This window comes from Nycticebus coucang, chromosome 12 (assembly GCF_027406575.1).
Source record: "Nycticebus coucang isolate mNycCou1 chromosome 12, mNycCou1.pri, whole genome shotgun sequence".
In the NCBI taxonomy this organism is placed as follows: domain Eukaryota; kingdom Metazoa; phylum Chordata; class Mammalia; order Primates; family Lorisidae; genus Nycticebus; species Nycticebus coucang.
The window spans coordinates 8,665,083-8,679,559 of record NC_069791.1 but is presented as its reverse complement, the minus strand read 5'-3'; the positions used below and the strand labels follow the sequence as shown (position 1 = coordinate 8,679,559).

The following is a 14,477-nucleotide window of genomic DNA, read 5'->3' as shown; positions in this document are numbered from 1 at the left end:
GATAAGGGGATACAGCAGTGGCAATGGGTAAGGCTGCTAATTAGACACCAGAGCTTGAATTTTGCAAGGTAAGTCCTCATAGCCTTTTCCACCTAAATCAAACACTTTACTATCTATTAGAGCAATCCTGCAATTTACTTTCTCTTGCTACCAGAGGTAAACAAGTAACAAAGCAACTTTAAACCAAATACCTTGGGAGCTAGGGCCAAAATGGCAGCACTTCTGTACTCATCCATTTCCCCAAGATAGTGATGACCAAATGCTCAAAATGTAAACTATCTGATGATCTTCTAACTAACATGGGATAGCACACTACTACCCTGAGAGTTAAAGAATCTAAGTTAAGTCTTGGCAGGAAAGAGATCAGTTTTCCCTCTGTAGAAATAATCCTGTTTCAATCTCTAGTCATGTCTCAATACTTCACTCAAAATTAGGCAATTAGGGAAGCTACTCAGATTCAGTTCCAAGCACTGAAGTGGGCTGTGTGTGCTGGAGGGATTGGATAAAGAACAGAAAGCATTCACACTTCATTCTCCTATAAAATCAGAGCTGGTTTAGTTTTTATAAGTAGGTTTAGTGTTGAGCCTGGAGAGTGGATAGGCAGGCCTGTGGAAGAGGTGGCGATAAATAATAGTAAGCTTCACTATGGCTTATTTATCAATGCAGTAGAATTTTTTTAAAAAACTTGGAAGTTGCCATAGTTATTACCAATGTGGATGATGGAATATGATGTATAGGTATTTGCTTCACAAACAAAAACTGGGGCAGAAAGGGGATAAAGCAGTTAGCCTAAGCAACATAGAGAGGCCTTGTCACTACAAAAAATAGAAAAATTAGCTTGGCACAGGGGTGCACACCTGTAGTCCCAGCTACTTGGGAGGCTGAGGCAGGAGGTCACTTGAGCCCAGTGCTTGAGGTTGCAGTGAGCTAGGGTGATGCCACTGCTCTCTCACCTGGGCAACAAAGCGAAACCCTGTCTCAAAAAAATTGGAGGGAAAAAAAACCAGTTAGAAAAGGAAGATCAGCTTCTGATCATTAGAGTTACAGACTAGTATCCAAATAGGGGGAAAAGTTAGCTCCTTAAGAGTCCATGATGCTGCATTTTCAATTACCTAGATCTGTAGTCAAAGCTCCATTTGAAATGTAGCCACTTAAAACGCAATCTGGAAAGAAGAGGGCTGTACCTGCTCACTAAATCCTTTAAGGCATTATCCACACAATTTGATGCTCCACAGCATTAATAAGGGCAGAATTCTTAGCAATGAATCTGGATGAGGACTCTGAACAGAACAGTACTCAGAGAGGATGGGGTAGAGAGCCGGTGTGATATAGTGAAAAAAATTTGTAGAGAGCTGGTGTGGTGTAGTGAAAAAAACACTGGACAAAGAATAAGTTCCAGTTTTGCCACTAATAGCCATGTAAATAGGTTAGCCACTTAATCTTTATGCTTTTGTTTTCTAATATGTAAAACAGCTGAGCAAATCAGGATGTTGAGAGAACTGAATCAGATAAAGTATACTCTGGCAACTATAAGGCACTGGACATTAATTCATACACAGGAGTTGCTTTAAAACTTCTTATAGGTATTCTGGGATGATCTATAATCCTAGAGTGTAAACTGTAGAGCAGAAAGTTTTTTTTTATGTGGGGGAATCTATCTATCTCTACTGTCACCATCAATGCAAGGCCCTCTCTGCCTGGGGTTTTCAGATGGACCTAAGGGAAGGATGGCCTAGGAAAGATATGGAACATCCTCCACATCAAGAATGGGAAATCTCTGGACGGCGCCTATGGCTCAAAGGAGTTGGGCACAGGCCCCATATACCGGAGGTAGTGGGTTCAAACCTGGCCCCGGCCCAAAACTGCAAAAAAAAAAAAGGGGGGGGGGAATCTCCCTATCCGAATTTCCATATAGTTTGATTAGCTTTATAAAGGACAATAGGGAAGGGACAACTAAAGCAGAAATGAGATCTCAAATCTGAGTCAGATAGTCCTTTCAAGAATAGTATTCAAAAAGACAGAAAGGGCTGGACCTAAATCCTAGTGTTAAATACTCAGAATCTCTGTTCTATAGTTTTCCTATTGGTAAAATGGGAAGAATATACTTAAAATGAGTTTGTACCAGGACAGGGTCCTAAGGTGGTGCTTTTTTCATTACTGCCTTATATTATCCCCTGGGATGGGACTAAGAGACTGCAAAGAAAGAGACATTCTTAGAATTGCTTTGTGGGAAAATGGAGACTAGTAGGCACTGGGAGAGTTAATAACAGCAGTTTTAACCAGCATTAAGAGCAAGTAATGGACAATCATATAGAGGACATGCTGAAGTTCACTCTCAGGCAGACAAGCCTGTTAGGTCTTTTCTGAGGTCATCTTACTAACATTACATTGTCTCTAAGAGAAAACTACACAGACAAGTGTTTGTGCATGTTTCTATATATATGTATGTACTATTTTTTTTTTTTTAAAGATACAAAACATTTCTAATGCTGGGCCAGAGATAAGGTCTCTATACCTTTCCATTGATTTAGAAAAGGTAGCCAGAAGACACCCATTCTTTTACCTTACTGTAAATGTATGTTTGAATATCAAAAATGCCCAATTTCAGCAAACTTCTGGGAGGGAGCAGTACCTATCCCAGACAAACCTATCCAGCCCCCTTTACCACCTATTGAGAACTTAAAATAAAATTGGCAACAATAAAAATAACGTCATTAAGCAGAAGCCATTTTTTTTAATGGGGAAAAATATCCAATGTTGCAAAACCCACAAATTTAATTATTCCACAAGCAGCCATGCATGGAGCAAACCCACTCCGCTGAAAAGATTACAGCAAAACAAAATAAAATTTAAAATAAATAGGAGAGATCACACAGAAGTACCTAAAAATCTGCCTTCTCTTGTGAGAGCTAGAAGAAAAGGCTTCTTTGGAGAGTCTGTTGGTTAACATCAAAGAAAAGCATCATTACAGGATTATATTAATCTCACTGACAAAGCTCAATGAGAAGCAGGGAACATGCTACGTGGTACTAACCTGATGTCACTTAGATATCCGTTCTGGCCAGTCTAGGTGAGGGGGAGAAAATGGAAAATAACTTATAAGAAAACAGCATGGCATAACTGAAAAGGATGTCCATGATGCTATGAATACCCAAGGTCCTCAAACCAGAGCTCACCCCACCAACAGGGAGAGAGGGAGCAGGGACAGGATGACCCACACCCACGTACCCAATCTGACTTCTCACCTTTAATGGCAAAGAGCACTTGGCGTTTTTAGTCTTCCCACAGAGGGTTTAAAAAGAGAGGTTGATAAAGGTAGAAGTATGGAAAGGAGAAAGAGGAAAGTATTAACCTAATGATTATTTCCTTTTTAGCTCTAAATTTGTTGTTCCAGAGGTAGGCTGAGAGTAACAATTGGTGTGCTTATTCCTAAAGAGTGTATACAGAGGAAGGGAAAAGGGAGACAAGAGAAAGAAATGTTGTTTTTTGGAAATCATTCTCAACAGCTATTTCATTTCTGTCCTCTACACTGGCCAAAATGAAAGACATTCTGACCTGAGACCCAAGGAGGGTGGGATATTGGGGAAGCAGGTACTTTTCAAAGCCTAGGAAAAACAAGAAAATTAAAAGCCTGAAACATTCCCTTGGGGATCATTTCCTGACAAAGCCACTGAGCCGAGTGAAGTGAGTAGTGTGGTGGACTCCCAAGCTTTAGAAAAAAGTAACAAGAGTGTCCAGCTGCTGAGCAGAATGGGCTCTGTGTAGGGCCGAGCCTCTGTGAGGCGGCTTTCTCAATGCACAGCTCAGGCTCCAGAGAAGGCTGCAGCAGCAGCATTTCCATCCAAACACCCTTCTTGCCACTTCCCTTTCTTTTTGGCCTTCCTCCTGCTCCCACCCTCATTCCCCAGACCTACAACTCCACCCTTAACCAGCTCCCTTTGACTGGCCCAGCTCCTCTCCACATGGAATCTTTCGAGTATGATGGGCTTTGGCTACTGTTCCTTGTCTAGACCTTCTGAGATTCCCGATGCCTCTACCACGACAAGAGTTAGGATGTGCTGAAATGAAAGTGATAAATCCACAGGGATTTAACAGAGAATACATATATTAGTAGAGGCCCGAGAGACTAGAAATCAGGAGAAAAAAGGAGAAAAGAGCAAATTTGCCTTTGTTATAGTTGCAGGTAGATATATTACAGTGTTATGAATTAGCGCCAATACCAGAACATAAGTCACCTGTGCTTTCAGAACATCTGTGGCTTTACTAATGGCTGGCATAGAGAGGCAGTCATTTTCCACATGTAAGTGACACAGAGGAACATACCACAGCTAGCTAGCTAGGCTATGATGTCACCAGCAGCTCATCTAAAGAGCCCAGAGCAAGCAAACTACTGAGAGGTGGTATACATTGGGGCTGACAGCACAGACTCCAGAGTCTGAATTCAAATGCCTACCTCTTCTGCTAACTAGTAGTGTGAACTTAACTAGTTACGTGTCCTCCCTGTGCCTCAGTTCTTTACTTATAAAATGGGGAAAGTAATGTAACCTATCTCACAGGCCTGTGTGAGGATTAAGTGAGTTAATTTACATAAAGTGCTAAGAGCAATGTCTGAAGAACAGTAAGCACTATATAAGTGTCTGCAATTATTATCCACCAACCTGCCCTGTCCACAATTTATTTATTATTTATTTATTTTTTGTTGCAGTTTGGCTGGGGCTGGGTTGGAATCTGCCACTCTCTGTATATGGGGCTGGCGCCCTACTCACTGAGCCACAGGCGCCACCCTCTGTCCACAATTTAGAGTCATCACTGGCCACAGTCATGTACAAATGACATCTCTCCTCTCATTCCACCCAAATGGTTGTAGGTAAAGGTAGAGAATTCTCTTTGGGCTATGATGGATAATTTGGAGGACTGACTTTTCTGACTCAGAATGGAAGTCTATATAACAGAAGGTAAGAAGATTCTTTTTCCTTGGACTTTGGGCCAGAAGGCTTGTCGTGTATCAGTCCCCAGTGAGGATCTCTGAAAGAACTTGGGTCTCCTGAGACAATGAAGCAAGTACATAGAGGAAGTCAGTTTTTAGAGGAAGTCAGTTTTTAGTTGGAGACAGCATTTTTCTGGGCAAGGTACTTCTGGGCAAGACAGTATTTTTCTGGGCATAATGAAAAGATACATATACTTTTTGTCCTGGGGGAATGAGAGGAGAGTAGTGTCCATGTAAGTATACTGATTAAAACTGACCATCTTTTGACAATGAAGGGAGAGCAGCTTTTGCTCCTTTGTTGCTAGTCTGAGATAGTGCCACTATCTGGATCCTATATTTCCTGGGGGTTTGTTCCTCCCTTGACAATCCAACACCCTTTCCTGAATTTCTGCTGTTCTTCTCTTCAATCTGGTAGGCAAACGCAACCAGACACAGAGGTACCAAGTGTATTTGGTATGGCTGAAATTAAATATAAAGTTGCCTAAACTGATTCATGTTGGCTTTTGGCCCAATGAGCCAGTCCTGTTCTAGGAGGCAAGGTAAGAAATATAGGAAGAAAGCTTCCTGTTGAGGCAGAGACTGGAGGGAACAGTGGTACCCTCTGTGCATGCAGAATGTGGAGCTCAAAGAGGATGGATGCCAGACCTGTACTCTAACAATAACCAACACACCCTAAAAACAAGGCTGATCCAACAAGATGAATGTATACCCTGTGTGAACACTACGTCTTCCACTTAGAAGCGAAGAAGCCTAAAATGGATAGTGGGAGTGAAAGAGGGTAAGCGGGAGGAGGGTTTCGCAGGCAAGATTCACGGCCCTTCCACAATCCCTGCCAAAACCATTTCTATTTTCAGTCTAGTCATATTTACCAAATTCAGCCACTCCAAGTTTTAGTTCTCATTGTATACCATATGGCAGAATGTATTAAAAATAATAAAAATGAAAATCTGCAGCTTCCCAATAAGCCACATTTAATTTTAGAGATAAAATCTGGGGCTGGCTGATGTTGGTTGAAAAAACAAACAAAAAACCCCAAAGACATTTATGGAGGGTTCATTCCATTCACAGTTCCAAAGATTAAGAGCTAAAAGCTATGGGCTGACAACTCTCAGATGCTACACTTACCTCTCGGGCAAATATTCTCTCTCGGACCCTTTGATATTCCTCCTCTCTCTCTTCTATTGACTTGCTCCTCCTTCCATCCTGCAATGGAACTCTGATCTAGATCGATGAGCAGAATTAAGCTAGTTAAGTTCTCCTCGTACTGCAAGCTCACTGCACACCAGCAAGGAAGAGAAACCGGGAAAGTTTATAGTTGCCATCAAAAAAGTGGAAAAAAAATAAATTTCCAGTCCTGGACAGGTTTCACTGGGTACATCTGACCATGCAGTTTGGGAGATCAGGTTTTCTGGATGGCTGGGGACTCTCCATTTCCCCACCCCAACCCCCAAAGTATTAAGAACATCAACTATTTATAAGGACTAGGTTGCTTCCCTATAGTAATCAGGTACCCTCTAGTCAGTAAGGATCAAGAAAGTAGTACTGGGAAAATAAACAACATTGCTCTAGAGGGAAAGCAAGGGACAGAAAGAAGCTACAGAAGGAGAAGAAATAGGTGTTTAGCAGAGCCTAAGGTAGAAGAGGAGATTTATAGAACTAGTATCTTATATTATTCCCTCTTTAGTCACTAATGCCATGGTCTGAAGACATAAATCACACATAGCTCAGCAAAGAGGGCCTTGGAAATGAAATCCCAAGGGCGAAGCTAAACTCAAATCCTAAGCATTCTTTTTCTCATCTTAACTGCAGGGAGGGAAGGAGAGAAAGAAATTACAGAAATACAGAAGAAAGAGAACAGAGCAACACAAAGAGAATAAAAAGGAAAGGAGAACAGAATAGGAAGAGAGAGGAACAGACAAAGTACAGTGGAAGGAGAAACGGGACATAGAGACAGGAAGGGAAAGAAGGAAACAGAGAATAGAGAAGCTTACATTCTTGGAAAATGTAGTGAGGTGACTGGAAGGGAGGGCCGGAGAGATCACCACCTCTGACTGGCCTGCCACCTAACTCCCCACCACTGTCTTTCTTCTCTTGGCTTCTGATTTGTGAACATAGTAACGAGTATCCTTTTCCATATTGCTACTGAAGGCAAGGAGCTCAGAGACAAAAGTCATCAAATGAATGTCATCAGTTATAAAAGATTCTGACCTCCAATCCAGAGGCTTTGAAAGCTTCAGATGAAGCAACCAAGGAGACTGCTGCTCTAGGCTGATCTTCACCAATCTCCAGAGGGAGCCATAATTTCAGGAATATCGACTTCTCACTAGCCTTAAGAACATAAATCCTACAAAATGTTCTTTTATAAATTCCACTCCAAGAAGACATAGGACCTCAAGGAGCTATACCATCCTGAGCCCCTAGCACTGGCAAACCAATAGCAGAGTAGAAAGAGCTTAATGGGCTGTGAGGTCAGGCCAGAATCTCAGCTCTGCCACTTACCATTAATGTGACTTTAGGCAAATAACTTAATATCTCTTAGTCTCAGTTTTCTGATATGTAAAATGGGGATAATAACCCTTATCTACCTTGGATTGTGAAGAGGATTAAAAGAGAAAATGCATAGAACAGACCCTAGTTCAGGGAAAACACTCAATAAAATAGCAATTGCTGTTCTTGTTATTTATATCACAGCCAGACAGTTTACAGATTCCACCCTATTATGGATCAAGCCTGAAGCTGAGAGATGAAAAGCTCATAAGGATAGATTCCACTCCGCTCCAATGTGCCTCTAGGCCTGAATAATTCCTGATCCACAGAAAAATGGTTTTGGGAAAATGGAGAGAAGGGCATCAGGATGGAAAGGCTCTTTCTTGTTTTTTCAATTTTGTCTTTTTGTATGTTTCTTGTTTTCAATCAGACCCAGCGTATTTGTCCACAATAGATAATGGCACTTTTCTCAAAAGGACTCTCTCAAACACTCAAGTAGTAAGCAGGAAAGGTTCTGGTCTCAAGATTGTACAATATCCCAAGAAAACCAATTTTGACTTTATAGGTAAGATGTTATTATAATTATCATTAGTTATCAAGCCTCATATTGGTTCTATACAACCATGCTCTTCAAATCTTATCCCCTTTGGAGGCCGAGTAGAAGCAGGCTGAATCTAAACCCTCTACTTAGCTAGGAAACTAATCCCCAAATAATCACTTACTCTCCAAATGTTCAGCTAAAGGGCGGGGTAACAGCCAGGCCCATAAATAAAGGGCTGGGACAGGTTATTCATTTCTTATTCCCACAGCTGTGGATCATAAAGAGGATAGTGCCTGAGGTTCCCAACATCAAAAATCAAATTAACTCACTCACCTTGGTGGACAGAGCTGGGAAAAAGATTAAGGAGTTTACAGAAAGGGACCAGAAACACCTTTATAACTGGGTAAATTAGATCACAACTTTGCCAGTTCAGGGCTAGCCCTCAGCTAGGATAAGAGGAGAAGTGGGATAAAGTAGCTTCTTATGGTTCCCAAAGAAATCCCTAATATTAAAGAAAAAAAGAATGAAACCATCAGCTGGGTCAAAGCTGAGGCAGGGAGGGAACTTGCTTTATCCAAAATGATGTGGCATTAGAAATTAGCAGCAGACCTAAGGAGTTACAGGCCAAATGAGATTACCCAGCAAACCTCAGCACCATGTCTCTCTGGGGCTAAGGGGGTGGCATCCAGCTCAGCAAGTAAAGTCAGTCCTCAACATTAAGCCAAAGCCAACTCAGTATTGCCCAATACATTTTTCCAGACTAAGATATTCTGAGTTTTCTACATCCAATAAAAATTCTTCTCCCTTCCCAGTTTCTCTTACTGCAATCTCTTTCCACAGGCCCAACCCTTTCCATTCTTCACCTGGTTATCATCTCGGTCCATACTGGCATCGTCTCTTTTGAGAATGAATCTCTGTTGAAATTCTGTATTCTTCTCATCCTTTATATGTTCTGAGAACCTCTGCTCAGGGCTGAGATTTAGAGAGAAATGTGGAAGGAAGGGAGGACAAAGACCCTTTTGTTAGGAAGCAGACCTAGGTACAGACATCCTAAGTTCCACAACTCAAATTCAGGGAATTTCTGGATTTGGGCATCCAACAAGTCATATGAAGATTTTAATGAAATCCTTAGGATCTGTTCTTTATACATAATCTATAATTGCTATTCCTCCAAAGTTTTACTTCTCTATCAGTGAAGACATAGGCTTAGACAAGTCTTCTTAACACACCAGTGCCTCTAGACTCTATCCCTAGGCTTGGCGTCTGTAGCACAGTGGTTATGGCACTGGGCACATACACCCAGGCTGGCGGGTTTGAACCCAGCCTGGGCCAACTAAACAACAATGACAATCAGGAATTGTGGTGGGTGCCTATAGTCCCAGCTACTTGGGAAGCTGAGGCAAGAGAATCGCTTAAACCCAAGAGTTTAAGGTTGCTATGAGCTGTGATGCCACGGCACTCTACCAAGGGTGACATAATGAAACTGTCTCAAAAAAAAAAAAAAAAATAGAATCTATCTCTAAGGCTTCACAAAGAATAGGAACTGATGATATAATCCTTCCATTTCCTCCCCTGAAAGAGACTTCTTGATCCTCTTCCACCCCCGCAGGTCATCCTGGGAAAGCATTCCCATTGTGCAGTTTCCTCCCTTACATTCTTGTGTTACTGGTTTTGTTGATGATGACAGCTTTCCCAGTTTGATCAACATTGTGGTCCATCCCAAAATAGGCAGCTACCCGGTGTAATAGCATCCGATGATACGAGGTCATCTGAGGAAACTTCTTGAACTGGTTACTGAAGGGAAACCCAGGGGGGAAAAGTGAAGTAAGACAAACTACAGCCATAACAGCCAATTATAAATTTTCTGACAAGTCTATAAAGTAGAAAATTTCTTAGAGGGGAAACAAACATATTATAGGGAAGACATTTACTTAAAGGGGACAAAAAAGTTTTCTATCAGCTTCTTTATCTACAGTAGTTTGCAGATGACTCTGACCCACTATCCTCATTGAGACTACTTATCAAGTCCAAGGTCCCATCCACTTGGATGATGTTCAACAACTTAAGAGGGGGAAAACCTTAAGAAAGCAAATTTGGGACAAGGATTGGCTGCTAAAAAGATATAAACTCTTTTCCAACTCAAGTCTATGCAATAACTTAAAAACCTTATTTTGTTTTCATAATGCATTGTTTCCATTCTGATTGTTTCTCCCTAACTCCTTCTGTTCACCAGTAATTACTTCAAAATTCATACTTTAAGAGACAAATGAAAGAGGGATGTCCTAAAATTGTATCTACATTTCTTTCCAGTGCCCCCTCCCACCTCTAAATGTGTATTTCATACAAATAACTTACTTGTTGTCATTAATAAATTCCAGAATCTCCTGTTCTAATTTTAGCAGCATCATTCTGTCCCTGTTTAAAAAAGATTAAAACAAAACAAAAAGCAGCCCTCCCATAGATATTGGAAACAGAGACTGAAAACACAGCTTGCTCACTACAGAAGTTGAAGGGAGGGATACAGCCCAACCTCAGTAATGGATCATCATGCAGAGGCTACTAACCCTCACCAGCCAGTCTTACAGTATTTTAAAAAAGAAAAACCACCTAAGTATAAATTTTGCAGACCCTTGCTAGTCATATTTGTTATGCTGTATCAGAAATCTAATTTTATTATCAGTATATTCACACTAATCCATACTTTAAACTTACAAATCTAATCATTATTCTATATTTCATCTTTTATAGAATTTTAAAGCAATTATGATTTAGCTTATGTGCAAATCAATTATTTTTTCCTTCTGTGCTTTTAAATCAGTGTACTTCTGTATTCATATTTCTTTGTCTCTGCATTCTTCTTTGACAGAATTTTTCTCAACTCTTCTGAAAGCAGAAATCTTAATATAAGAGGACTGAGAATCCCTCCTAGAATATAAAACTATTCTTGAAAATGACTGGAGAGGGAGGTGTCCTAAATTCTAATGATGTAAAATATCTGGGAAGCTACTTGGCCTCTTGGAATCCTGTCAGCCTCTATCCCCTTTACGTCTCAAACCAATCATATTTTTACCTTGGGTTTTTTTTCAGTGTATTTACAAGAAATTCATGTAGGTCTATTCCAGTGGAGTCTGTATATTCTTGGCTGGAGTCTAGAATCACCACAACAAAAGAAATTTAAAATAAATGCAACTGCCTTGCATGGTATCTAATCCCAAGCAGAAGCCCACAACCTAATCAGGAGAGAGAGAATAGGAAAGTAAAATCAAACTGTAGGGGTTTTAGCATAAAATCCAGAACAACTTTAATATGCTAATTCCCAGTCCTCCCAAATTCCCCCAAAAAATAATAGAAGGAAGAATCTGGGCCAAAGTGCTGCATAAATACTACACTGAAAAGCTTCCAATCATCAGTAAGTATTAACTGACTGCCCTCATCAAAGCAAACCAGATTTGGCTGGTGTGGTGGCTAATACCTGTAATCCTAGTACTGTGGGAGGCTGACGGAGTTTGAGACCATCCTGAGCAATAGCAAGACCAGGTCTCTACTAAAAACAGAAAAGATTAGCCAGTCTTCATGGCAGGACCTGTAGTGTCAACCACTAGAGAGTTCAAATGCCTGAACTCAGGAATTTGAGGTTGCTGTGAGCTAGGTTGATACCATGGCACTCTAGCTGGGATAACAGTGACACTCTGTCTCAAAAAAAAAAAGCAGGTTTTATTCTAGTTAAAGAAAATAAATTCAGAGGTAAAGACAGACAGGGCTGACTTTTCCAGAATCTTAGTAAATATGCCCAAATAGTAATCATTTTTAATCAATCAAGGTTGCCTTTTCTTGTCAGCTACTATTTTTGTGGAATATTTCTTTTTACTACCAACATAAGAATTGAAAGCTAGTAATTGCAGGCAAATCTATATTATTAAAAAGAAAATCACCTTAGCAATCCCTAAACCAAAATATATAAAAATGGTATCTAGAGGATATGCTACCAGTGATTTTCCATGTCCCCATTTATTTCAGAGGACAAACAGAATCAGAATTGGCTATACTGTCCTCTTATGGGTAGTGCCAATGCAGCTAGAGTAGCTTTTTGTGGCTTCCTAAGGCAGGGTCAGTTAAAGAAATAAAGTAACCTAGTTAGGCATCTTCCCAAGCAACCAAGTCAGCAGTAAGGCCAGTGGGTGCCACGCTTTAGGGTGGAAGGAACGGGAACTGCAGAGCCACGCCCTAAGACAGATGGAAGATGGGGAAAGTCCTCACCTCTGGAAAGCATCTTTCGTGGGACTTTTTCTTTGTTTTTGTCCTTATCTTCCTTTTCAGAGACATCTTTTGTAGACTTTTCTTCCTCCTTGTCAGAGGGGCAACTGATGTGCAATTGAATTATATCCTTAAATAAGGGGAAAGAGGATAATCAAAGGGGAAAAAGGATTCTAATTATCTTTAAGCTCCCTTAGAATCTTTAAGAAAGTAAATCTTGAGGTTGCAGCTCCCTTTTATAAAAGAGTGTATTTTGTTAATAAGTTATTTTAGTTTTGTTCCATCAAGCAGGTAGAGGCCAAGCTCTTCCTGCCAGCATTACAATCTACCATATGAAGAGCTCAAGTTATACTGGCTGTTTTTGGCAAAAGGAACTGGATGGAAATAATTCTAACTACAGGAGGGGAGAAGTGTGGGTGGGAAAACAAGGTCCAGCCCCGGATGTCCTTGTCTGCATCATCCTGACTGGTCAAGATATGAAGAACTATACTTCATGCTCTCACCGAGCCCTGCTTTAGTACAATAGCTTCTGTTTTAAAGCAGCTTCTACTCTGATTTCCAAGCCTGATCTTGGTGATGTGATTGCTATACCACAGGCTACCAGATGACGGCCAAGCTCAAAAGCTACTTTAGTCCTGTAAACGACCTACCTGGTTTTCTAGTGGCCCATCAGCAAATGGGGTGGAGGACTCTTCACATACTGCCAGGCTGCGCACCAACTTCAGCTTGGAATTAGACTGGGAAAAAAAAAAACAACCAAATACATACATATCTTCTCTTCAGAAGTTTTTTTGCTGAATGAAAAGCATCTTCTTTGGCTCTATTAGTTGTTTTTTCTATTAAATGGTTTTGGTTTTTTTTTTTTTTGTAGAGACAGAATCTCACTTTACTGCCCTCGGTAGAGTGCCGTGGCATTACATGGCTCACAGCAACCTCCAGCTCTTGGGCTTATGTGATTCTCTTGCCTCAGCCTCCCGAGCAGCTGGGACTACAGGTGCCCGCCACAACGCCCGGCTATTTTTTTGTTGTTGCAGTTTGGCCGGGGCTGGGTTTGAACCCACCACCCTTGGCATAGGGGGCCGGCGCCCTACTCACTGAGCCACAGGCGCCACCCTTGTTTTTTTTTTTAACAGGTCCTACTCACCAATTTCCGATTTAGTTGAAAGAAAATTCTCTTGCTTACAACAGCAAACATGTACAAATAAAATGATTACTTAGACAGATGGTAGAAAACCATTTCATTTAGACCTCTTCTCTCTCAGTGAGACTGGAACCCAGGTTTCCAACTTTTTAGACTCAGAAGTTTACTGCAGATACACAGCAGCATATCTTAGCAGAAAGACACTGGGTTTGAGAGCCAGAAAAACCCAGCTTCCTAAGGCAGGGTTGGTTAAAGAAATGAAGTAACCTAGTTAGGCATCTTCCCAACATCCTTTTCTAAGGCATTGACCCTACCTCAGAAAAGCCACAAAAAATTGAAAACTAGCTTCAATTTCTGGTTTTGCACTTACAACCTGCGATTCAAAGCAAATTACTTGACCTTTATGGGTCTGTTTTTCCTTAGTAAAACTGCTTTAAATATACTTAGACTGCTGTTGTAATAATCAGATAATCTATAGCATATAAACATATAATAGACAATAAATGCTAAGTTACTCTAAACCGGAGGTGGCAAGGGTATGAAAAGGTATGGAAAAAAGCATCTAAGAAAAGAGTGAAGAAAAAGATTTAAATAAAACCTTTATAACACTTGGGATTTAATGCAATAAAAAGCTGATGTACCTGGTTTACTTCTGCTAGCTGGTGAATCCCCAAAAGATCTGAAATCCACTATGCAAAGCACTATACTCTCTTAGGGATCCTCAAAGCTAAAAATTCTAAAGTGACTCACTAGAAATAATAATAAAATAAATATTTGCTAGAAATTCTTACAAAAAACCCCCAAGGTTTACAATAAATACTAAAGCACAAAACATGCCATATGTGTTCCAGGTGGTGCAGTACAGCAAAAAAAAAAAAACTACTAAGTCTGAAGAGACGACTCCAAGCCTACTTCTGCCACTTGCTACTCAATGTCCTTTGTTAAGTCACTCAATCTCTATAGCCCAAATTTCCTCATCTATAACATGCAGATAATAACTGTCTTATTTACCTCACAAAACTTGGGAGGAATTAAAGTAGCAGTGAGTACCTTCTCTTTTGAACTTT

At 40.6% G+C, this 14,477-nt stretch overlaps 1 protein-coding gene across 24 annotated transcripts in view; it reads right to left on the bottom strand.

Moving 5' to 3' along the window:
• The window catches only part of R3HDM2 (R3H domain containing 2), a 167,548-nt gene that overhangs the window by 32,847 nt on the left and 120,224 nt on the right, over positions 1–14,477 (bottom strand). For 11 of the 24 annotated variants that reach the window (XM_053554523.1, XM_053554522.1, XM_053554524.1 and 8 more), the window contains 9 exons: positions 12,920–13,006; positions 12,273–12,399; positions 11,086–11,164; positions 10,371–10,430; positions 9,669–9,809; positions 8,879–8,987; positions 6,113–6,208; positions 3,035–3,066; positions 2,883–2,936 (listed from right to left, as the gene is read on the bottom strand). In XM_053554523.1, coding sequence (XP_053410498.1) covers positions 2,883–2,936; positions 3,035–3,066; positions 6,113–6,208; positions 8,879–8,987; positions 9,669–9,809; positions 10,371–10,430; positions 11,086–11,164; positions 12,273–12,399; positions 12,920–13,006 — 785 coding nt within the window. The remainder of the gene's footprint in view (positions 1–2,882; positions 2,937–3,034; positions 3,067–6,112; positions 6,209–8,878; positions 8,988–9,668; positions 9,810–10,370; positions 10,431–11,085; positions 11,165–12,272; positions 12,400–12,919; positions 13,007–14,477) is intronic. The other 13 variants (XM_053554529.1, XM_053554538.1, XM_053554532.1 and 10 more) reach the window with 4 other exon arrangements.